Below are 24,957 nucleotides of genomic sequence, written 5' to 3'. Positions count from 1 at the left end.
AAGATCGGGGGTGGGGGGGGGGGGGGTATTGTTTTTGTCCTATCTGTCATTCTGTCTGAAACTTTAACCTTGCTAATGACTTTTGAACAGTAAATACTAGAGCTTTGGTATTTCACATGAGTATTTCTTGTGACAAACCTTTTCGTGGGTACCAAACCTTTTGACCTTGGCATTTGACCTACTTTCAAAAAATTTGACATTGGTCATAACTTCTAAATGGTAAATATTAGAGCTTTCATACTGCATATGAGCATTTCTTGTGACAAGATCTTTCTACTGGTACCAAGATATTTGTCCTCGTGACCTTGGCCATCTTTGGAATTGGCCATTATCGGAGGCATTTGTGTTTCACAAACACATCTTGTTCACAAATTATAATTTGTGAAGAAGATGTGTTTAAATGCTAAAGCATATCTTGAAATACAGTAAAACAAGGTTATAGCAAAGGAAAAAACCCCAGCATTGCATTATAACCAAACTTTGTTATATCCAATAACATCTCTGGTAGTGGAATAAATATCACTTCACAATAAGCTTGAATTTGTTATAAACATGTTTGTTATAAGCATGTTTCACTGTATACTGGCACGCAGTTCATTCCTTTGTGTGTTTTCAAAAATGAAATTCATTTCTTAAATATCTCTGTAATTCCAAACACTTCAGTGTGATGTAAATTCTTTCATGAAATCAGTTTGAATCTTGAGGAAGTGCAGGAATTAAACTGTCATGTGTTATATTGTTGCTTTCAGATGGTCGTTTGTTTTCATGGGGTTGCAATAGATATGGACAATTAGGACTGGGTAGTTCCTATGCATATATGGACACACCCCAGCAGATTGCGTGTCTGAAGGGAATACCCATCGCCCAGATAGCTGTGGGAGGGAACCACAGTTTCATTCTGTCATGTTCTAGGGCAGTGTTTGGATGGGGTCAAAACAGGTAGGATGAGTCATTGGATGAATAATGATTTACTGCATACTGAGTCAAATTTTTATTCTTTATAAATGAAACTCATCTGAAAGAAATTGCTTGAAGTAAGAGTTATATCTCTTGAGGAAGGGCAAATGGGTTTTAAACAATATGTAAATAATTTGACATGTAAAGATATTGTTCTGGTGCAGTTGAAATATGTAAACATGAAAATAAGTTGATCTTACTACATATGTACATGTATAATTATGAGTTCTTGATTGTTTTTAGCTTTGGACAACTTGGTTTAAATGATCAATTAGGTAAGGAAAGTTTTAGTTTTATAGATTATACATACTTCTGTTGCCATATTTTTACAGCTGGCACAAATCAACACACGGTGACAGATTTTAGTTGTAAATATTTCTGTTTGTAGACAAGAGTCATCCTACTTTATGCAAGTCCCTAAGAAACCAGAAAGTGCAGTACATAGCGTGTGGGGAGAATCACACTGTCTCACTGACCAAGGTCAGTTTACAAATGTCCACTAAAGAAAAAGGGAGCCCGACACATTAAGGACAAGAAGTGAATTTTTAGCCGAGTTGCAACGAAGTTGAACTCGGCTAATGGTTTGATGATGCGGGCGGGTGGGTGGGCGGGCAGTTGGGCGTCAACAATTGGTTTCCGGATGATAACTCGAAAAGTTTACAATATAATCAAATGAAACTTTGATTTATTGTTGGGTACCAGGTAAGGAAGACCCCTATTTATTTTGGAGAAAAATGGTCAAAGGTCAAGGTCACAGTGACCGAAAATAGAATGAAAATTTCAGAAAAAATTTGGTTTCCAGATGATAACTCAGAAAGTTTAAATCCAAATCAAATGATACATAAAGATATTGTTAAGTACCAGGTAAGGAAAACCCCTATTGATTTTGGAGAAAATAGGTCAAAGGTCAAGGTCACAGTGACCGAAAATAGATTGAAAACTTCAGACAAATATGGTCTCTGGACAATAACTCGAAAAGTTTAAAACTGAATCAAATGAAACTTGATTATATTGTTGGATAGCAGGTTAGGAAGACCCCCTATTGATTTTGGAGAAAAAAAGGTCAAGGTCACAGTCCTGAAAAAAGATTGAAAATTTTAGAAATATCTGGATTTGCATGATAACTCTAAAAGTTTAAATCCGAATCAATTGAAATTTGGAGGTATTGTTGGATTGGTAAGGTATCAGGTAAGGAAGACCACTATAGATTTTGGAGAAAATAGATAAAAGGTCAAACTAGATTGTTGATACTAGGTAGGGAAGACTATTGATTTTCGGGAAATCAGCCGTCATATAGGAGTATTAGAAGAGGTAATATACAACAATGAAGGATGCCCATTTCCAAACTCCTTTTAAAAATGTATTCACAAGAATTTATTACATTATATCCAACAATTAGTTCTTCACAAATATAAATATGCCACATCATTCCTGACTTTACAATGTATCCCATGCAACTCGGCTCATGCAACCCTGAGTGCATATATTGATTTTTTATTATTGAAATAGCAACAGACTTAATCCTGTCTTCCCTTAACAACAGACATAACCGTAACAACAGACATAACCTTAACAACAGACGTAACCTTAACAACAGACGTAACCTTAACAACAGACGTAACCTTAACAACAGACGTAACCATAACAACAGACGTAACCATAACAACAGACACAATACTGTCTTCCCTTAACAATGGACATAACCTTAACAACAGACGTAACCTTAACAACAGACGTAACCATAACAACAGACACAATACTGTCTTCCCTTAACAATGGACATAACCGTAACAACAGACGTAACCTTAACAACAGACGTAACCTTAACAACAGACGTAACCTTAACAACAGACATAACCTTAACAACAGACACAATACTGTCTTCCCTTAATAACAGAGACAATGCTGTCTTAGGATGGATTCTAATGTACACAATGATCTAAATTTCTATCGATTTTAAAGGTTAAAAGTCAAAGAACAAACTCACTTGAAGAAAATTTAAAGTTTTCACCATTGTATACAAGACTGAATTCGTTTGTTATACTTCTGTTATTGATCTTTCAGGTATGCAAAATTTATGAATGATCTGTGTTCCTTTACATTTTCAAGGTTTAATTTGAAAAAGCAAATTTACTAAAGGGAATTTTCTGAAATGCCTGTGTTGTAAGGGATTTCCTGTTTTTGCAGATCCCTTGTTTTCATTTTAACCAACAGCCTATGTTAAACATGAAAGCTTTGATATACAGTAGTAACATGCTTTCAACAGGAAGGAGGGGTTTTTACATTTGGAGCTGGGAGCTTTGGACAGTTAGGCCACAATTCTCTGCAGGATGAGATCTTGCCAAAACGAGTGGTGGAGCTGATGGGGAGTGTGATTTCTCAGGTTGTCTGTGGAAGGTGAGCTCGTTTTGATCTTTGTTTGTGTTGGCACACTATAGTAAACATTGATTTTTAGTTTATACTGACTTAATTATCAGTTGTGTAAAATTTAATTGTTTTCATTTGCAAATGTTTTGGTAATGTCTATGGACAAAGTGATTGTTTTCTCATTGTAATGTCTCTTTTTTTTCCCAGACGGCACACTATAGCGTATTCTCTGTCAAGCGGCAAGATGTACGGCTTTGGTGTGGGAGAAGGGGGACAGCTTGGACTCGGGGACACTATGACTCGTAACTCTCCATTTCCTATCCTGAGTCATTTCCTGCCCAGTTCCGGGCGTCGTTCCTCCCAAGTCATGGATCACGATGGAACCTTGTACATGGTGAAACATTTGTACGGGGGTGGAGACCATTGTTTCCTTCTAGCCAACACAGCAGAGGTGGGGCACATGTTGTTTTAAGATTATGTATAATATAGAATGTAGTAGTCTCACTACGTGTATTTTCAATTTTTTTAAAGATGAGAAAATGTTTGCTTGTATTTTTGAAATTAACAAATTTTTTTTACATGAGTTCAGTTAGGAATGCATTTAAAATTCGAATTTTGCTCGTTTGAACATAAAAAGATAGCGTGTATTAAAGTTTACAAGTGTTGCAATATAACATTAAAGGCGGGAGGAGAAGCAGATGATTTTAGGAAGACTGACCCCAGTACACAGATAACAACCCTCACAGCCGACAAGAGTGACAAAATTCGCAAACTGCAGCCTGATGTCATCACTCCATCAGAACTTGTCGAGTAAGAATGGGAAATCTGGAAATCTACGATTAAATCACACCAGAATAAATAACAATATTTGGTCATCAATCATAATTTAGAACAGAGTAAAGTAAAAACGCTAAATCAGACCCCGGGGGACTTGTCATATATAATAATTATATATATAATATATATATATATGTGTGTGTATGTATGTACATGTATGTATTTATATGTTCATTGTATATTTATATATATATATATATATATATATATATATATATATACATACACAATGAACAATACGTTTCAACAGTCAGTATATAATGACGTCTAGATTTTTAAAATTTTAATGTTCCGCTGTTTGTGACGTAACATCGCTATGTTACTAAATGTAAAGCTTCTGAAGATTTGAAATGAAAGCGCTAAAGCTTTACTAAACATCTTCGTGTATCTTTCTTATTTTTTACACACACACACACACACACACACAGATATATATATATATATATATATATATATATATATATATATAAAAATATTTATATATATATATATATATATTGATTATGATATGCCCACTTTTTCTACAGCTTTAATCCAAAGTGATTTAACTCCAAAATAGTGTGTAATTGTTCATGGTAAATCAAGGGTAACTCAAATGTTTGGATCTCTCTGAGATTTTCTGAATTTCAGTCAGTGCTGTTTGAATTCCATTATTTTCTTGTTTGTTACCAAGATGAAAAGTGAGTACATAGCCTGCAGCAGAAAGAAAACAAACATAAGTGTGTAACTATGTGTGTGTGTGGGGGGAGGGGGGGGGTATTTTTGATAGAGTTAGGTGACAAGATCATGTGGTCTGACAAGAAAAGAGTTGTGTTTCTGATTCCACTCATGTATGTATGACATGATACAGCATAACTACCAGTAGGTACCGCAGTATTACAAGTAATTGTTAATTATCAAATTATGAAATGAATTACATTACCACACCTCCATTCTCTAGATCTGTATAAATGCTCTCTATTTTTATGCCCCTTTAATCAGAGATTTGAGGACATATAGTTTTTGTCTGTCTGTTTGTCCACAATAACTTTAACCTTGGTCTTTTGTGTGGATGGTAATGGAGTATTTAGCTCAAGTGAGCTTTTCTGATCGCCTGTTGTCCGTCGTCTGTCTCTCCACCTGTCTTTAAACCTTTCATACTTTCAACTTCTTCTCCAGAACCACTGGGCCAATTTCAACCAAACTTGGTATAAATCATCCTTAGGTGAAGGGGATTCAAGTTTGTTCAAATGAAGGACCATGCCTCCTTCAAAGGGGGGATAATCACAAAAATGCGAAAATAAAGTGGGGTCATTTAAAAATCTTCTCAAGAACCACTGGATGAGAAAAGCTGAAATTTACATGAAAGTTTCTTGACATAGTGGAGATTCAAATTAGTTAAAATCATGACCCCCGGGGGTAGGTTGGGACCACAATTGGGGATCAAATTTTTTACATGCGAATATATAGGGTAAATCTTTAAGTCTTTTTCTCAAGAACCACTGGGCCATAAGAGTGGAGATTTACCTGAAAGCTTCCTGGTACAAAGTAGATTCAAGTTTGTTCAGATCACGGCACCTCGAGGTAGGGTGGGGATACAATAGGGGATTAAAATTTTTCATGCTGATATATAGGAATCTTCTCAAGAACCACTAAGCCAGAAAAGCTGAAATTTACATGAAAGCTTCCTGACATAGTGCAGATTCAAGTTTTTAAAAATCATGGCCCCCGGGGGTAAGTTGGAGCCACAATAGGGATCAAAGTTTTACATGCAAATATGTAGGAAAATCTTTATATATGGGCCAAGATGACTCAGGTGAGTGATGTGGCCCATGGGCCTCTTGTTATATTTCACTTGTGCATTCCTTGTGATTTGACCTTTCTTTTGGTACCAAAGTTCATGACTTCGACCTTGGGGTTTGACTTACTTTTGAAACACTCTAACCTTAGCCATTATCAACTTTGCTGCCATACAGTGGCATCAGTATTTCACAAACTCATCTTGTTATTTCAGTGATGTTCTGAAGATTTTCTCAAGTTCTGCATGTTTGAATGCATCATTTCTACTGAAGTAAGGACGTGAAATGTTTATTCATAGACTTTACCGTGTGAATTTCCACTTTAAAATGAGGTCTGTTCCAAATGCATTGTTAAATTTTTTTTTTTAGAAATGATGACCATTTTGGCTGCAGCAGTAGAAACTGTGGTCTTGACATGGACGAAGTCCGAAAGCTGATGAATCGAATCGCTGATGCTAAAAACGTGAACATTGTTCAGCAGGTAATTGTACTTTCAAAGTGAGGGAGATGTTTAATCTCCACTAAATGACTGTTTCGTTGTGCTGTTTGTATAGTACATAAAGACTGTTTAATGATTTGTTGTAGATTACTGAAAGTATAGAGAACAATCTTCTACGGTCACTCCCCCCTTCACCGCCTGATGTTGAGGCTCTCAGAGTTTACCTCATTCTCCCAGAATTCCATCTGTTTGAAGAACCCAAGTTCTTCTCCTCTCTGATTGGTCCTTTTGGAAAATGTATAGTTAGCTTAGAAAAGGCAGCAGCACGAGTATTAGGTAAATTTCTGAATACAGAATCTTTTCTGTTATTTATATGTAAATCAGCTTTAGAACCCTTTGTGAATGTCATAGTTTCGGTAATTTTGGCTTGTAAATGTTGGCTTTTTTGCTGGATGATAAAATTTTTTTTTTTCAAAAATAAAAGCACCAAAATTTCCATTCCTATGAATCATAGTTGAATAAAATGAAAATCTGCCAGAAAATAATTTGCTAGAATTGCAAGCCTTTTTTTTTGAGAAAAATTCACCAACTCTCACAATGTATGCCATTTTGATTTTTCAAAATTAATGAAAGGTATCAGTCGAAGTTGTACTGTAGCAAAAATCTGTAACATGTCTACTGGCAAGTGTCTAAAAGTTTTTGTTACATTCCTTGAAAAGTCATTGCACCCCACCATACTACATATTTGTCAAATCCAGGCTGAAAGAAGAAATCTTGTAAATTCCCTAAAGCAGATTTAGTCTTTGATTCAATTGTAAATAAAATCAGTTGTGTCCCTTTGACATTCAACATGCAAATGATTACCAGTGTTTTTAGTGGTAGTTAATTTGTTGATGGTTATTACCAAATATTTTTGGTTAAATCTGAAAGTTCATACATTAATAATTTATCTTTTTCTCTTAAGATTTATGGTGGGGCTCCTTGAAACCAAGATTTTTTAAAAGGATTTTAGAAGTAAGTATCCAACTTGTTTTAAATTGTTAGACTTTAATCACCTGATATACATTTATCTACATACATCCTTATTTTCTGCTTACAAATGCCTTGTTTTACTCTTTAAAATATATAAATGAATATCTGTAGATATACAAGAAAACAGCGTTGTGGATTCTTCAACTTCCGAACCTCAATGCTGCTAGCAATATGGAAGTAAGTAGAATAATTCAAAGAATCCTTCATGCTTTATAACAGAAAATGTCTTTATTTGAAATCCAGAATCTGGAAAGGGCACACAACTCAAATGTCTGTTGCAAAGAGTGGATTTTAAGACACTATGGCGTAAGGTAAAACATACATAGTAATGTTTTCATAACATTGTCATCTTTCTGATTTTATCTCTGAATCTGGAATCAAATCTACAGTGTGTAGGCTATATGTCATCATTTAAGGAGGTACTCTACATCATCATGATGACTGACTTTCTTTTATAGCATGGATGAAAATATAAATATCAGCAATATTTGCCTATTCATTTAAAAAATCATCGCCTAGCTGAGTAGCTCAGTAGGTTAGCACGTCGACTGCTGAATTGTAGATCGTGGGTTCGAGTCCAGCAGGGCTTTAAAAAAATTTTCAGATTGCTTTCTATTAAAACTGCATTTTTTGACTAAATAAAGTAAATTTGAAAGGTTTAAATTTCAAAATATTGTTGTACATATCCTCCACTTTTCAACCATATCAAATTTCTCTGGTTTAGCATACCTCCTTAATGCAGACGTGTTTCCTACCAATTGTTAGTTTTTACATGTCATTTTTTGACTAATTGATTTAAGACTGTATACAATTTTTCAAAGATATTTAGTTTTAAAAAAAACCCCAGAAACTCTTCCTAAGTGTGCATATATTCCTTTCAGTTTTGTGCTTCATCATTGTTCCAACATCTTTATCTTCCAAATATACATAGCCACTTTGTGTTGACATAGTCTTCATTGATTTTTTATGTTTTCAGATGATGATCCGGTTTGAAAGTTTAAAGCATTCATTAGAGGTTTTGAAGAAATTAAACAGTGTTAATGAATCCAATGGACAGATCGTTCCCTACTATAACTTTTACATACCAGAAGTCATGGAAAAGATAGACATCCGGAAGGACTATGTAAACTGGGTTCACAGAGGCAAAATCCTACCCTCAGTAAGTCCAAACCTCAGAACTAGGGTCGAGTTTTACCAGAGAACTTATGACGAAAATATTTTTTTCTCTTCCAAATTTTTTTATTACCCCATCACATAATGGATCAGCGCATACCGGTTTACAGCCAAGGTTGATGAGCCTTAGATTCTGCAAACTAATTTAACGATTTTTATGAATACTGTCATGTGAGGCTTTTATATATGCAGTGTACCAACCTGAAGAAAAAACCCCACTTAAATACTGACTCCATCCTAGAATCAGGTTGACCAAAATCTGTTTAAGATTGTTAATGATTTTCTAATTGACTTCTGTATTTATTTCATTGATAGAGGAGTGATGTAAAACAGCTTTTATTCCTGTGCAATAGATATTAACATACATGTAGACTTCTTTTTAATAAGTAGTTTTTGTTATGAATCAGTCATTTTTTCCTACATGAAATTAATTGTTGCAATTACACCTTTCCCAGCGGGGATTCTTGAATAAAAGTTTGTGACTGTATGAGTCTTGAATTTAAATGGAAAATGTTATTCTCCAAAATTTCATCAAATAGATTTCGAAATTAAGTTTGTAAAAAATTGAAAACTATCAGGTATTCCAAAAACTTTAAAGGCCAAAACTTGCTGTCTGAGATTTTTTGTGTGATATTCGTACATGATGAGTGTTTTTGATATGATTTTGATCATGTGACTTGCTGTCTGAGATTTTGTGTGTGATATTCGTACATGATGAGTGTTTTTGATCTGTTTTTGATCATGTGACTTGCAGCCTCAGCTTCATTTCTGTGACTACCCCTTCATTTTTGATGCAGCAGCTAAAAGTGTCCTTCTCCAGACAGATGCCTGTATGCAGATGCAGGTAATTAGATTAAGGGCTTATCTCCCTTTGTCAAACAGGAAACTAAAAAAAAGAGTTTACAGTAAAACACAGATTTTCTTGAAGAGTTCCATGAGATTGGCTTGCATGTTTAAATGAGATTTTCCTATGATGTTAACACTACAGTAACGGATAGATATGCCTTTACAGACAGCCTATGAAGAGGTACAGAGACGGAATTTCCAGAATCTGTTTCTTCCAATTGATCCGATAAATCCAATGTTAGTATTACACGTAACCAGACACAATATCGTTACGGACACACTTCACCAATTGTCTCGCCAAGGACCGGCTGATCTCAAGAAACCTCTCAAGGTAACCAAAAAGATCAAGGTTATTACTTGTTATTTTCAAATGAAATTGGAACATATTGTGCATTTGTATTTTTTGTGATTCTGTATTTTTTTTTTGTCATTGTGCAGGTGATATTTTTAGGAGAGGAAGCAGTTGATGAAGGCGGAGTTCGAAAGGTTGGGTGATTTCTCGATAATTATTATTCCTTACTATAAATGCAATTGCATTTTGAAGCCAATTATAAATGTTGACATGTGCAGATTTTCTACCTTTCATTTGAAAAAAATATCAGTTTTGGTCTTATTTAATATTAGGAAAATTTTTCATACTGAAGCTCATGACTGTTGCTCTGTTTAATAGGAGTTCTTTTTGCTTCTGATGAAAGAAATCCTCGATCCAAAGTATGGAATGTTCAAATTCTTTGAAGAATCAAGACTGCAATGGTTTAACCCTACAGTAAGTGTCAACAACTTTTAAAATATTCAGTTAGTGCACATTTGCTTCTGAACAAACACATGCTCCAATGGTCCTCCTATTAACCATATAATTTCAGTCTTTTGAGGACAAACAGATGTTTCACCTGATTGGGGCAGTGTGTGGGCTGGCTATATACAACTCCACCATCATTGGCCTCAGCTTTCCTCTGGCACTCTACAAAAAATTACTCAATAGGTATGTGATCACTCTGCCCCCTGTAAACATGCTCATTTGTAGTCAGTTATTGAGTTCTAGAGTCTGGCTCATTTGCAGTCAGTTATTGAGTTCTAATGTCTGGCTCATTTGTAGTCAGTTATTGAGTTCTAGTGTCTGGCTCATTTGTAGTCAGTTGAGTTCTAGTGTCTGGGTCATTTGTAGTCAGTTATTGAGTTCTAGTGTCTGGCTCATTTGTAGTCAGTTATTGAGTTCTAATGTCTGGCTCATTTGTAGTCAGTTATTGAGTTCTAGTGTCTGGCTCATTTGTAGTCAGTTATTGAGTTCTAGTGTCTGGCTCATTTGTAGTCAGTTATTGAGTTCTAGAGTCTGGCTCATTTGTAGTCAGTTATTGAGTTCTAGAGTCTGGCTCATTTGTAGTCAATTATTGAGTTCTAGTGTCTGGCTCATTTGTAGTCAGTTATTGAGTTCTAGAGTCTGACTCATTTGTAGTCAGTTATTGAGTTCTGGTATCTCACTCATTTGTAGTCAGTTATTGAGTTATAGAGTCTGGCTCATTTGTAGTCAGTTATTGAGTTCTAATGTCTGGCTCATTTGTAGTCAGTTATTGAGTTCTAGAGTCTGGCTCATTTGTAGTCAGCTATTGAGTTCTAGTGTCTGGCTCATTTGCAGTCAGTTATTGAGTTCTAGTGTCTGGCTCATTTGTAGTCAGTTATTGAGTTCTAGTGTCTGGCTCATTTGCAGTCAGTTATTGAGTTCTAGTGTCTGGCTCATTTGTAGTCAGTTGAGTTCTAGTGTCTGGCTCATTTGTAGTCAGTTGAGTTCTAGTGTCTGGCTCATTTGTAGTCAGTTATTGAGTTCTAGTGTCTGGCTCATTTGTAGTCAGTTATTGAGTTCTAATGTCTGGCTCATTTGTAGTCAGTTATTGAGTTCTAGTGTCTGGCTCATTTGCAGTCAGTTATTGAGTTCTAGTGTCTGGCTCATTTGTAGTCAGTTATTGAGTTCTAGTGTCTGGCTCATTTGCAGTCAGTTATTGAGTTCTAGAGTCTGGCTCATTTGTAGTCAGTTATTGAGTTCTTTTGTTTCACTCATTTGTAGTCATTTATTGAGTTCTGATGTCTGGCTCATTTGTAGTCATTTATTGAGTTCTAGAGTCTGGCTCATTTGTAGTCAGTTATTGAGTTCTGGTGTCTCACTCATTTGTAGTCAGTTATTGAGTTCTGGTGTCTGGCTCATTTGTAGTCAGTTATTGAGTTCTAGAGTCTGGCTCATTTGTAGTCAGTTATTGAGTTCTAGTGTATGGCTCATTTGCAGTCAGTTATTGAGTTCTAGAGTCTGGCTCATTTATAGTCAGTTATTGAGTTCTTTTGTTTCACTCATTTGTAGTCAGTTATTGAGTTCTAGTATCTGGCTCATTTGCAGTCAGTTATTGAGTTCTAGTGTCTGGCTCATTTGCAGTCAGTTATTGAGTTCTAGAGTCTGGCTCATTTATAGTCAGTTATTGAGTTCTTTTGTTTCACTCATTTGTAGTCAGTTATTGAGTTCTAGTATCTGGCTCATTTGCAGTCAGTTATTGAGTTCTTTTGTTTCACTCATTTGTAGTCAGTTATTGAGTTCTAGTGTCTGGCTCATTTGTAGTCAGTTATTGAGTTCTAGTGTCTGGCTCATTTGTAGTCAGTTATTGAGTTCTAGTGTCTGGCTCATTTGTAGTCAGTTATTGAGTTCTAGAGTCTGGCTCATTTGTAGTCAATTATTGAGTTCTAGTGTCTGGCTCATTTGTAGTCAGTTATTGAGTTCTAGAGTCTGGCTCATTTGTAGTCAGTTATTGAGTTCTGGTATCTCACTCATTTGTAGTCAGTTATTGAGTTCTAGTATCTGGCTCATTTGTAGTCAGTTATTGAGTTCTAATGTCTGGCTCATTTGTAGTCAGTTATTGAGTTCTAGAGTCTGGCTCATTTGTAGTCAGCTATTGAGTTCTAGTGTCTGGCTCATTTGCAGTCAGTTATTGAGTTCTAGTGTCTGGCTCATTTATAGTCAGTTATTGAGTTCTTTTGTTTCACTCATTTGTAGTCAATTATTGAGTTCTAGTGTCTGGCTCATTTGCAGTCAGTTATTGAGTTCTTTTGTTTCACTCATTTGTAGTCAGTTATTGAGTTCTAGTGTCTGACTCATTTGTAGTCAGTTATTGAGTTCTAGTGTCTGGCTCATTTGTAGTCAGTTATTGAGTTCTAGTATCTGGCTCATTTGTAGTCAGTTATTGAGTTCTAGTATCTGGCTCATTTGCAGTCAGTTATTGAGTTCTGGTGTCTGGCTCATTTGTAGTCAGTTATTGAGTTCTGGTGTCTGGCTCATTTGTAGTCAGTTATTGAGTTCTGGTGTCTCACTCATTTGTAGACAGTTATTGAGTTCTAGTGTCTAGCTCATTTGTAGTCAGTTATTGAGTTCTCGAGTCTGGCTCATTTGTAGTCAGTTATTGAGTTCTGGTGTCTGGCTCATTTGCAGTCAGTTATTGAGTTCTTTTGTTTCACTCATTTGTAATCAGTTATTGAGTTCTAGTGTCTGGCTCATTTGTAGTCAGTTATTGAGTTCTAGTATCTGGCTCATTTGTAGTCAGTTATTGAGTTCTGGTATCTCACTCATTTGTGGTCAGTTATTGAGTTCTGGTGTCTCACTCATTTGTAGACAGTTATTGAGTTCTAGTGTCTGGCTCATTTGTAGTCAGTTATTGAGTTCTAGAGTCTGGCTCATTTGTAGTCAGTTATTGAGTTCTTTTGTTTCACTCATTTGTAGGCATTTATTGAGTTCTGATGTCTGGCTCATTTGTAGTCATTTATTGAGTTCTAGAGTCTTGCTCATTTGTAGTCAGTTATTGAGTTCTGGTGTCTCACTCATTTGTAGTCAGTTATTGAGTTCTGGTGTCTGGCTCATTTGTAGTCAGTTATTGAGTTCTAGAGTCTGGCTCATTTGTAGTCAGTTATTGAGTTCTAGTGTATGGCTCATTTGCAGTCAGTTATTGAGTTCTAGAGTCTGGCTCATTTATAGTCAGTTATTGAGTTCTTTTGTTTCACTCATTTGTAGTCAGTTATTGAGTTCTAGTATCTGGCTCATTTGCAGTCAGTTATTGAGTTCTAGAGTCTGGCTCATTTATAGTCAGTTATTGAGTTCTTTTGTTTCACTCATTTGTAGTCAGTTATTGAGTTCTAGTATCTGGCTCATTTGCAGTCAGTTATTGAGTTCTAGTGTATGGCTCATTTGCAGTCAGTTATTGAGTTCTAGAGTCTGGCTCATTTATAGTCAGTTATTGAGTTCTTTTGTTTCACTCATTTGTAGTCAGTTATTGAGTTCTAGTATCTGGCTCATTTGCAGTCAGTTATTGAGTTCTTTTGTTTCACTCATTTGTAGTCAGTTATTGAGTTCTAGTGTCTGGCTCATTTGTAGTCAGTTATTGAGTTCTAGTGTCTGGCTCATTTGTAGTCAGTTATTGAGTTCTAGTGTCTGGCTCATTTGTAGTCAGTTATTGAGTTCTAGAGTCTGGCTCATTTGTAGTCAATTATTGAGTTCTAGTGTCTGGCTCATTTGTAGTCAGTTATTGAGTTCTAGAGTCTGGCTCATTTGTAGTCAGTTATTGAGTTCTGGTATCTCACTCATTTGTAGTCAGTTATTGAGTTCTAGTATCTGGCTCATTTGTAGTCAGTTATTGAGTTCTAATGTCTGGCTCATTTGTAGTCAGTTATTGAGTTCTAGAGTCTGGCTCATTTGTAGTCAGCTATTGAGTTCTAGTGTCTGGCTCATTTGCAGTCAGTTATTGAGTTCTAGTGTCTGGCTCATTTATAGTCAGTTATTGAGTTCTTTTGTTTCACTCATTTGTAGTCAATTATTGAGTTCTAGTGTCTGGCTCATTTGCAGTCAGTTATTGAGTTCTTTTGTTTCACTCATTTGTAGTCAGTTATTGAGTTCTAGTGTCTGACTCATTTGTAGTCAGTTATTGAGTTCTAGTGTCTGGCTCATTTGTAGTCAGTTATTGAGTTCTAGTATCTGGCTCATTTGTAGTCAGTTATTGAGTTCTAGTATCTGGCTCATTTGCAGTCAGTTATTGAGTTCTAGTGTCTGGCTCATTTGTAGTCAGTTATTGAGTTCTGGTGTCTGGCTCATTTGTAGTCAGTTATTGAGTTCTGGTGTCTCACTCATTTGTAGACAGTTATTGAGTTCTAGTGTCTAGCTCATTTGTAGTCAGTTATTGAGTTCTAGAGTCTGGCTCATTTGTAGTCAGTTATTGAGTTCTGGTGTCTGGCTCATTTGCAGTCAGTTATTGAGTTCTTTTGTTTCACTCATTTGTAATCAGTTATTGAGTTCTAGTGTCTGGCTCATTTGTAGTCAGTTATTGAGTTCTAGTATCTGGCTCATTTGCAGTCAGTTATTGAGTTCTGGTGTCTGGCTCATTTGTAGTCAGTTATTGAGTTCTGGTATCTCACTCATTTGTGGTCAGTTATTGAGTTCTGGTATCTCACTCATTTGTAGACAGTTATTGAGTTCTGATGCCATATTCATGGGAGGTAAATCAAGTAATGATGTAATCACTATACTTGCTTTATAGAATTGTTTTGTATGACATCATTTATCTAGAACATTTTACTGGTATAGTTTGCTATATTTTGAATGTAACCAATACTTCTAAAGGAAAGATAATATTCTATACAGTAAAATATGGTGACAGGAAACTTGCTTATAATGAATTCTCACTTACAGCAAAGTGATTTTCAATGCCTTCGAATGAATTTTCTTGTTTAACAGGAAGACGACTTTGGATGACCTTATGGAATTGATGCCCGCAGTAGGGAGGTGAGTTTTGGGAAGTCATCTAAAAATACTTGAACAACATTTTGATACATTAGTCTTTAATTATCAATGTTTGATAGATTAGTCTTTAATTATTAATGTTTGATACACCAGCCTTTAATCATCAACGTTTGATACATCAGCCTTAGATTATCAATGTTTGATACAGCAGTCTTTAATTATCAATGTTTGATACATCAGTCTTTAATTATCAATGTTTGATACATCAGCCTTTAATTATCTATGCTTGATACACCAGTCTTTAATTATCAATGCATGCTAACCTTAAAAAGAAGTATATACATATAGTTTACTACAATAAGTGTTATACTCAACTTTACAGATTATCTTAATGCTTTCAGTAGTGAAGATAGGGGTCTGTCTATTAATAGTAACATGAACACTCACATGCTAGATACTGTCACCAAACAGTTACACCTAGTCCCTAAATTCTTAAACAGACTCATTGAAATTGTAATGATCTTTTTTTCGACACTGGTATTCATGCAACTTTGCCAAAGCTTTTATTGCTTTATTCTTTTTAAGTTGTTCATTACTTGGAGGTGTAAATATAACTTTATAGAATAAGGAAGAAAGAGAACACAGTCTGTACTGTTGTAACAGGAAGGGAGAAAATGCAACGGACCAGACCAGAATTCAAACTCGGACCCCTGAATGGCTAAAGTGGTTAGAACACCTGACTAGTAATGCAGGGGTGAAAAGAACCTTGGTTGTGTGTGTCTTCGAGGGCAAAGACAAATTAAGGAGGGAGTTTGTAGTAGTTAGGGCTATACGAATCGTGGATATTAGCCTGGGTAGCTCAGTGGTTAGAGAACCTGACTAGTAATGCAGGGGTCCTGAGTTCGATTCCAGGTCCAGCCATAGATTTTTTCCTCTCTCCTATATACTACACTGTTAACAAAATTGTGAGTAGGAGTTCACACACATGGATGGTAATGAATTAGGTCATAGCTTTGGAACTATACAAGTTAGAGACTTCGTACTTGGTAAACTGGAGACTTCACACTATGTAATGAAAGGTCAAGATCAAACTCCTAACTGATAAAGGTCAAAAATCAAAGTCAAGGTCAATTTGCCATAATTGAATGTTGTCATGCCCAGGTGCATAGTGTTTCTCGCACACATTTTGTTCTAAACTGATTAAAACTATAAATGATTCACTTGGTACATGTGAGGTTTATTAGGGTAAACATTTGATTTGCAACCTTCTCTCTGCTCCAAGCACTTCTGCTGGAACGGTGTGTTGTTCTTGTTTTTCAGGGGTATGCATGACCTGCTTGATTATGAAGAAGATGATATAGAGGATGTGTTCTGTTTAACCTTTGAGGTCAGTTGTAGTTGTAATGCATTGTCCATGTACTGTAATTTTGATCAGCTGATGAATATTCGATATGTTGATTGAAATCAACAAAATAAAAACACCTTTCTTTTTTAACTCATAGATTACAGTGGACAGCTTTGGGGAAATTAAACAGATTCCTCTCATGGAGGGGGGATCAGAGAAACAAGTGACCAAAGAAAATAGGTATGTTCGTGTTAATGGAGGGGGGGGGGGGGTCGGAGAAACAAGTGACCAAAGAAAATAGGTATGTTCGTGTTAATGAGGAGGGGGGGGGGGGGGGGGGGGGGGGGGGGGGGGGGAGAGAGAAGCAAGTGACCAAAGAAAATAGGTATGTTCATGTTACTGGAGGGCGGATCAGAAAAACAAATGACCAAAGAAAGTAGTTATGTTCGTGTCGGAGGTATTCAGACATACATCATGTACTTGGTACCAGATATTTCTGTATGTGAAATGACTGATATACAGTGAAACTTGTCTACGGTTATGTACCTGGTACCGGATATTTCTGTATGTGAAATGACTGATATACAGTGAAACTTGTCTACGGTTATGTACCTGGTACCGGATATTTCTGTATGTGAAATGACTGATATACAGTGAAACTTGTCTACGGTTATATACCTGGTACCGGATATTTCTGTATGTGAAATGACTGATATACAGTGAAACTTGTCTACGGTTATATACCTGGTACCGGATATTTCTGTATGTGAAATGACTGATATACAGTGAAACTTGTCTACGGTTATATACCTGGTACCAGATATTTCTGTATGTGAAATGACTGATATACAGTGAAACTTGTCTACGGTTATGTACCTGGTACCGGATATTTCTGTATGTGAAATGACTGATATACAGTGAAACTTGTCTACGGTTATGTACCTGGTACCGGATATTTCTGTATGTGAAATGACTGATATACAGTGAAACTTGTCTACGGTTATGTAGCTGGTACCAGATATTTATGTATGTGAAATGACTGATATACAGTGAAACTTGTCTACGGTTATGTACCTGGTACCAGATATTTCTGTATGTGAAATGACTGATATACAGTGAAACTTGTCTACGGTTATGGAAGAGATTTAAATATTTCCAGATTGGAGTGCTTTAATATGTAATATTTATTGAGATTTAACTATCTATAGACAGAAGTTTTTGTTATGTAATATATACTAAGATTTGACTATTTACAGACAGGTGTACATTGATGTCTATTTATTGAGTTTTGACTACTAAAAGACAGGAGTGCTTTGATATGTAATATTTATTGAGATTTGACTATTCATAGACAGATATGATTTGATAATATTGAGATTTGTCTATTTGTAGACAGAAGTGCTATGATTTGTAATATTTATTGAGATTTGACTATTTATAGACAGATATGATTTGATACTATTGGGATTTGACTTTTTATAGACAGATATGATTTGATATCATTGGGATTTGACTATTTATAGACAGGAGTACTATGATTTGTAATATTTATTGAGATTTGACTATTTATAGACAGATATGATTTGATACTATTGGGATTTGACTATTTATAGACAGATATGATTTGATATTATTGGGATTTGACTATTTATAGACAGGAGTACATTGATGCCTATGTGGACTATATCTTCAACAAGTCGGTAGAGGATCATTTCAGAGAATTCAGTAATGGATTCCACAAAGTCTGTGGTGGAAGAGTCCTGGTGAGTTTGTGGGAATTTACTGCAAGTACAGTCAAACCTATTTATCCTGAGCTCAAGAGAGGTCTCATAAAAAAGATCTAGATGTACGAGAAATTGACTTTGAACTATAGAAAGAGAATGTAGTTTGGACTTCCTACAAACTTTGACATATCCATGGTAACCGAGATATTGATGTTTAAGATACATGTACATGTGCTCAACTTTATCATAAATATAAGAAAGGGGGGGGGGGGTTACCTGGTCTCTTTATAACTTTTATTGTATGATTTCAGGAACTGTTTCATCCACAAGAACTACAGACCATGGTTATAGGGAATGAGAACTATGATTTCCATGAATTTGAAGCGGTATGATGTTTACCATGACAATAAAAATAAGAAATTGTTTAGAATGCAGGGCACTGGGGATCAGTACCGGTACTCCTGAGAACAGACCTAAGTCAAAAATAAGATTCTGTATTTACCTATGACTTGTGAAAATCACACAAATACTTTATTAACATATTGAATAGAATCTGAAATATAATCTCGAAATAAATTTTATTAAATGTCAATATTTCATGAATTCGATCAGTTTCAGAATTTGACTCGAGTATAGTCATGGAGTCTGGTGTGGTCTTTTACAAGTTCTCCCTCTCTGTTAAATAGTATTTTGTGTGTTTGATATTTTTTGCACAAATAATAGGAACACACTAATACAAAATGTAATTGATTGAGTCAGAATAATTTGATTTCAATTGACAGAATGCAGAATATAAAGGAGAATATTACAGACAACATCCAACTATCCGACATTTCTGGGAGGTCTTCCACGAATTACCCATACAGCTCAAAAAGAGGTTTCTATGTAAGTTAGTCATACAACTTTAAAAAAAGGTCCCTATGTACATATAGGTTTCTCATACAGCTAAAAAAAATGGTACCTATACAACTCAAAAAACGTTCCAATGTAAGTTTGTCATACAACTCAAAAAAGGTTCCTATATACATGTAAGTTAGCCAAAGTTTGGAGAACTCTTTTTTGTAATTCAGCAAGTAAGCAGACAGTGTATCAATATTGAATATATGAAGAATGTTGATCTGCTGGTGGATTATAACAAAAAATGAAATGAGAAGTCTAAAATTGTTTTAAACATAGCAGCTAAGATTTTGATTTGAACATATGTTATTGTACAAATATACAAAGGGATTTGTTACAAGTTCTAGCACAAGAGTCTGTAGTTTTATCAATTGAATTGAAATAAAAATCAATGGAAAATTTATCCAATCTGAAAAAGAAAATTATCCACCATCTTCTATTAAAGATGGTGGATAATGCTTTTCTGGATTGGATAAAAAAATTTGGTGAATTTTTATTTTATTTTGATTGATAAAACTTCAGACTCCTGTGGTTCTAGCAACTTAGAAAACCTCTCCCATAAGCTGAGGATTGTAGTGATTGTATATGCTGTCTTTTTCAGTGTTTCTGACTGGAAGTGACCGGATCCCTATTTTGGGAATGAAAGCTGTCAAAATGATCATCCAGCCCACTCATGGTGGGAATAACTACCTCCCGGTGGCCCACACGTGTTTCAATCTTTTAGACCTCCCTAAATATCAGGACCTCCAGACCATGAAGGAAAAACTGTGTTTGGCCATAGAGCAGACGGAAGGATTTGGCATAGTGTAGGTTCTAGATGGAGAGATCTGGATCTGGGAATGAGGAATTCAGTGCATGGTTTTGGGGTCCAGTGACAATGCATTACTTGTGAAATATTGGAGCCCTCGACCCGCGTTATGCAAATTCTTCTTTCTGGTGGTTTTCACATTCTCTTTGTGTTCCTGATCTGAAATGCGTACATGGGGATTTACCTTGTTGTGGAAAATTTTATAAACAGCCTACCTGTTTTTTAAATGAATAGTATTGCTGCAATTATATGTATCAAGTATTATGTACTGAAAATATGAACAGCATTGTGATTTTCCTGTTACATTGGATTTTGTTGTAACATTTGTTTATCAATTGTACTTGTGTTCTCTCCTTAGGAGAGAAGAGCTCATTGTAGCAAGCTTCTTTACAGGACAGAAGAGCTTGTATTAGCAAGCTTACTTACTGGACAGAAAAGCTCATTTTAGCAAGCTTCTTTACAGGAGAGAAGAGCTCTATTTAATAGCGAGCTTATTCACAGGAAAGTTATGAGAAGGTTGTTTGGTATGTCTGTGATGGTTGGACTTTGATTGCTGTTCATAACGCAAGTCTTAAGCAATATTTGCACTTTCAAATTTTATGACCCATTTCTCTGTTTTTATGATTACCCGTACTGTACATGTATTCTCTAAGTTATTTATTTCATTACAGTGAAACTTGCCTAAAGTGGATGTTTTATAATTCAAAATGTTGTGTAAACTACTCACATATTTTGGCACAGAACTTTGAATTCTATTTATAAAAGACAAATAAAATCCCTTCTTTATTTTGGATGTTATCTACTCTGAAGATTGATCCAATTCTGATTGTGTCTGTATTAGACAGGTTTTGATTGGTCTGATTCTGAGTGTGTTTGGATTAGACAGGTTTTGATTGGTCTGATTCTGAGTGTCTGGATTAGGCAGGTTTGATTGGTCTGATTCTGAGTATGTCTGAATTTGGCAGGATTTTTGATTGGTCTAATTCCGAGTATGTCTGAATTAGGCAGGATTTTTTATTGGTCTAATTCTGAGTGTGTTTTGATTAGGCAGGTTTCACTGTAACAATTTCCTTAGAACAGCTATTGGCTGACGTGTATTGTAACATATCAAAAGCACTTTTAACACATGGTTGTCACTATACTTTACAAGTTTCATCAGTCTCTACAGGATAATTTAGTTTACACTTGATACTGGTTGTGTACTTGTGGTACCCTGATACAGTTGAACTTCGATATCTAGAACACTGATACCTCAAATACCATGGATATGTCGAAGTGATTCAGAAGTCCCAACCACTTATTCTTTAAGTATTTTACCCTTGATATGTTGAATCCTTGGATAATTTCTTGGTCCCATTGGGTTCGAGATAACGGGGGGAAGGGGTACTCTAGCAATTTTCAAACCATGTACCAAATTAAGAGAAATGATAATAAACAAATGAATTCTCTGAAAATCCTATTTATTGGTAAGTGTTTATATTGAGCATCACCTGAAATATTTTAATATTTGATTGATTCATTGAATTTTTTTAAAGCAACATTTTCAATAATAAAAAGATAATAATATACTAGATGACCATTTCATTGATCTGAGGAAGTCTATTTTTATCCATTATATAGTGCACCCCGCGGGGGGTATTAGTATCGAAAGGACAATTCTAGTTGGGCTAAGATTAAAACAAGTCACAAGTCTTAGCGGAAAATAAATGATTTACTTTCATTAACTGTTCTTTTGAAACTTGTATGCAATTTGATGAAGTGATGTTGATTAACCATGCTTTCTCTCTATAAATGGAGGTTGATATTAAACAGGGTGTAAATACCTCTGTAGTGATATTCAAACATATGCATGTGTTAAAGTTTTCTTACAGCAGAAAATTATAAAACTTGACCATGTATTGAATTTCAAAGTGACTAGAGTACATTTTTGTGGAATTTATTTTTTCCTAATAAACATGAAGTAAATAAAATATCATTAAATTTGTATTTTTATTTTCAAATTTTGGAATTTGTGTTATGGAGGCAAAGTGTATATAGTGTAAATGGAATGGGAGGAGAATGGGGTGTCAGATTATAAATTCTACTGATCAGCAGGCTGTGAATTGTGTACTGCATCAAGCTCACTGAGTACAACAGATTGTGAACTGTACTGTATCACTGAGTACAACAGATTGTGAACTGTACTGTATCACTGAGTACAACAGATTGTGAACTGTACTGTATCACTGAGTACAACAGATTGTGAACTGTACTGTATCACTGAGTACAACAGATTGTGAACTGTACTGTATCACTGAGTACAACAGATTGTGAACTGTACTGCATCACTGAGTACAACAGATTGTGAACTGTACTGCATCACTGAGTACAACAGATTGTGAACTGTACTGTATCACTGAGTACAACAGATTGTGAACTGTACTGTATCACTGAGTACAACAGATTGTGAACTGTTCTGTATCACTGAGTACAACAGATTGTGAACTGTACCGTATCACTGAGTACAACAGATTGTGAACTGTACCGTATCACTGAGTACAACAGATTGTGAACTGTTCTGTATCACTGAGTACAACAGATTGTGAACTGTACCGTATCACTGAGTACAACAGATTGTGAACTGTACCGTATCACTGAGTACAACAGATTGTGAACTGTACCGTATCACTGAGTACAACAGATTGTGAACTGTACCGTATCACTGAGTACAACAGATTGTGAACTGTACCGTATCACTGAGTACAACAGATTGTGAACTGTACCGTATCACTGAGTACAACAGATTGTGAACTGTACCGTATCACTGAGTACAACAGATTGTGAACTGTACTGTATCACTGAGTACAACAGATTGTGAACTGTACTGTATCACTGAGTACAACAGATTGTGAACTGTACTGTATCACTGAGTACAACAGATTGTGAACTGTACTGTATCACTGAGTACAACAGATTGTGAACTGTTCTGTATCACTGAGTACAACAGATTGTGAACTGTACTGTATCACTGAGTACAACAGATTGTGAACTGTATCATATTACTGAGTACAACAGATTGTGAACTGTACTGTATCAAGTTCACTGAGTACAACAGATTGTGAACTGTACTGTATCACTGAGTACAACAGATTGTGAATTGTATCAGTGATTTTTCTACATGGGTCCTGTATGGAGCGCCATAAACTCAAATAATTGAAGATATCTTCAATTATTTGAAGATATCATCAATTCAAGTATTGCTCTCTTTAATTGAATTAATGCGCGCATTAAATCAATTATTGCTCTCATCAAATGCCTGAATTAATGCGCACTTCAATTCAATTATTGCTCTCATCAATTGAGTTAATGCGCGCATCAATTGAATTAATGAGAGCAATAATTGATTTAATGCGCGCATTAATTCAATTATTGGTCTCTTCAATTCAATTGATGAGAGCATCAATTGAATTAATGAAAGCAATAATAGATTTGATGCGAGCATTAATTCAATTATTGGTCTCTTCAATTCAATTGATGAGAGCATCAATTGAATTAATGAAAGCAATAATAGATTTGATGCGAGCATTAATTCAATTATTGCTCTCTTCAATTCAATTGATGAGAGCATCAATTTCGTAGAAATATTGCTCGCAATAATTAATTTAGAGCTCAGTATAAATAATTTGATGATCTCTTTAATTCGATTGAAGATATCTTTAATTATTTACAATGCTTTTGTATAAGGAATTAATGCGCGCATCAATTCTTTTAAAGAGAGCAACAATTCAATTAAAGGGATCATTTATGTTGAATTGAAGATATCTTTAATTATATAGTTGCTCTCTCTAAAAGAATTATAGCTCTCATCAAATGAATTAATGCGCGCATCAATTCAATTATTGCTCTCATCAATTGATTTAATGCGCGCATTATATCAATTATTGCTCTCTTCAATACGCCAGTTTCGAGATACGAACTCTTCTGTGTAGGAGGTGCATTTAGTGAAACTTTGAATGACGAAGTGGGACAGAGTGGACCTACAGTCAGCGAGGAAGATGACGAAATGTATCAAAAGCGGCTTCTCTTTTAATATGTAAATGTGGGAAATACAATATACTATCGAAAGAAATGTTTTACTAAAGTGGAAACATAAAAACAATGTCATATTTGCAAGTAATGTCTTAGATATGGTACTTATGACCAACGAAATAACGTGATATGATACGAATTCAATATATTTAATTACTCCCTAAATACTTATAACTTACTTAGTTTGTGTATCGTGATCTAAGAGTGTATGAGAAACTTACTGAATAAAAAATGTTTCTGTTGATTTCGTGTTGTTTTATATGGTAATTATCTCAGTCCCTGTACACCTTGTTTTTAACACCTTTTGAGTTTTGGGGAACGTTAAGACTAGCCGTGTTATCCTGGCCTATGAAACTATATATATTCTGATAGCTGTAGTAGCATAGATGAATGGAAAATTTCCCGAATGAAAAAATATTCAAATACAAAAGAGATATTGTAGTTTACACAAGAAGGAGTGCTCACATTTCTTGTTAAAATTTGCACACCTTTCTTCATTCCGGCAGAATTTTCCTATATTTATCTATAATCTATCCCCAACAGTTTTATATCCTCTAAACGGTATGGATCTGTAGATGGATGGAAACTTTGCCGAATGAAAATACTCAAAGTATTTTAGGAGATATTGCCAGTTAAACGAGTCTATTCCATCAGTTTAGATTAGAATTTTTTTTCGAGCTCGGTCCATTCCGGCAAGGTTTTTTAATATACCTCATTAATTTATTTGCAATATTTTTATATATTCTAATAGCCCTGGTTTCACAGATGTGCGGAAACTTTACCGAATGAAAATACTCAAAGTATTTTAGGAGATATTGCCAGTTAAACGAGTCTATTCCATCAGTTTAGATTAGAATTTTTTTTCGAGCTCGGTCCATTCCGGCAAGGTTTTTTAATATACCTCATTAATTTATTTGCAATATTTTTA

General features: G+C 35.2%; 1 protein-coding gene across 3 annotated transcripts in view; it reads left to right on the top strand.

Annotated features, from left to right (window-relative positions):
- LOC125669948 (probable E3 ubiquitin-protein ligase HERC4) overlaps nucleotides 1-21,947 on the top strand; it is a 36,196-nt gene extending 14,249 nt beyond the window's left edge. For 2 of the 3 annotated variants that reach the window (XM_048904816.2, XM_048904817.2), the window contains exons 5-28: nucleotides 750-939; nucleotides 1,201-1,232; nucleotides 1,346-1,437; nucleotides 3,224-3,354; nucleotides 3,532-3,775; nucleotides 4,007-4,134; nucleotides 6,155-6,211; nucleotides 6,309-6,420; nucleotides 6,525-6,714; nucleotides 7,343-7,392; nucleotides 7,522-7,587; nucleotides 8,387-8,569; nucleotides 9,338-9,427; nucleotides 9,596-9,760; nucleotides 9,868-9,915; nucleotides 10,100-10,195; nucleotides 10,293-10,411; nucleotides 15,182-15,229; nucleotides 16,508-16,574; nucleotides 16,690-16,772; nucleotides 18,187-18,295; nucleotides 18,568-18,642; nucleotides 19,039-19,141; nucleotides 19,755-21,947. In XM_048904816.2, the coding sequence (XP_048760773.2) occupies nucleotides 750-939; nucleotides 1,201-1,232; nucleotides 1,346-1,437; nucleotides 3,224-3,354; nucleotides 3,532-3,775; nucleotides 4,007-4,134; nucleotides 6,155-6,211; nucleotides 6,309-6,420; nucleotides 6,525-6,714; nucleotides 7,343-7,392; nucleotides 7,522-7,587; nucleotides 8,387-8,569; nucleotides 9,338-9,427; nucleotides 9,596-9,760; nucleotides 9,868-9,915; nucleotides 10,100-10,195; nucleotides 10,293-10,411; nucleotides 15,182-15,229; nucleotides 16,508-16,574; nucleotides 16,690-16,772; nucleotides 18,187-18,295; nucleotides 18,568-18,642; nucleotides 19,039-19,141; nucleotides 19,755-19,963 (2,687 nt within the window). In that variant the 3' untranslated portion in view covers nucleotides 19,964-21,947. The remainder of the gene's footprint in view (nucleotides 1-749; nucleotides 940-1,200; nucleotides 1,233-1,345; nucleotides 1,438-3,223; nucleotides 3,355-3,531; nucleotides 3,776-4,006; nucleotides 4,135-6,154; nucleotides 6,212-6,308; nucleotides 6,421-6,524; nucleotides 6,715-7,342; nucleotides 7,393-7,521; nucleotides 7,588-8,386; nucleotides 8,570-9,337; nucleotides 9,428-9,595; nucleotides 9,761-9,867; nucleotides 9,916-10,099; nucleotides 10,196-10,292; nucleotides 10,412-15,181; nucleotides 15,230-16,507; nucleotides 16,575-16,689; nucleotides 16,773-18,186; nucleotides 18,296-18,567; nucleotides 18,643-19,038; nucleotides 19,142-19,754) is intronic. The other variant, XM_056162185.1, reaches the window with a different exon arrangement.
- The last annotated feature ends 3,010 nt before the right edge of the window (nucleotides 21,948-24,957 follow it).

This window comes from Ostrea edulis, chromosome 4, assembly GCF_947568905.1.
Source record: "Ostrea edulis chromosome 4, xbOstEdul1.1, whole genome shotgun sequence".
NCBI lineage: Eukaryota > Metazoa > Mollusca > Bivalvia > Ostreida > Ostreidae > Ostrea > Ostrea edulis.
The sequence above is the reverse complement of the archived record's forward strand: the minus strand, read 5'-3'. Positions and strand labels throughout refer to the sequence as shown.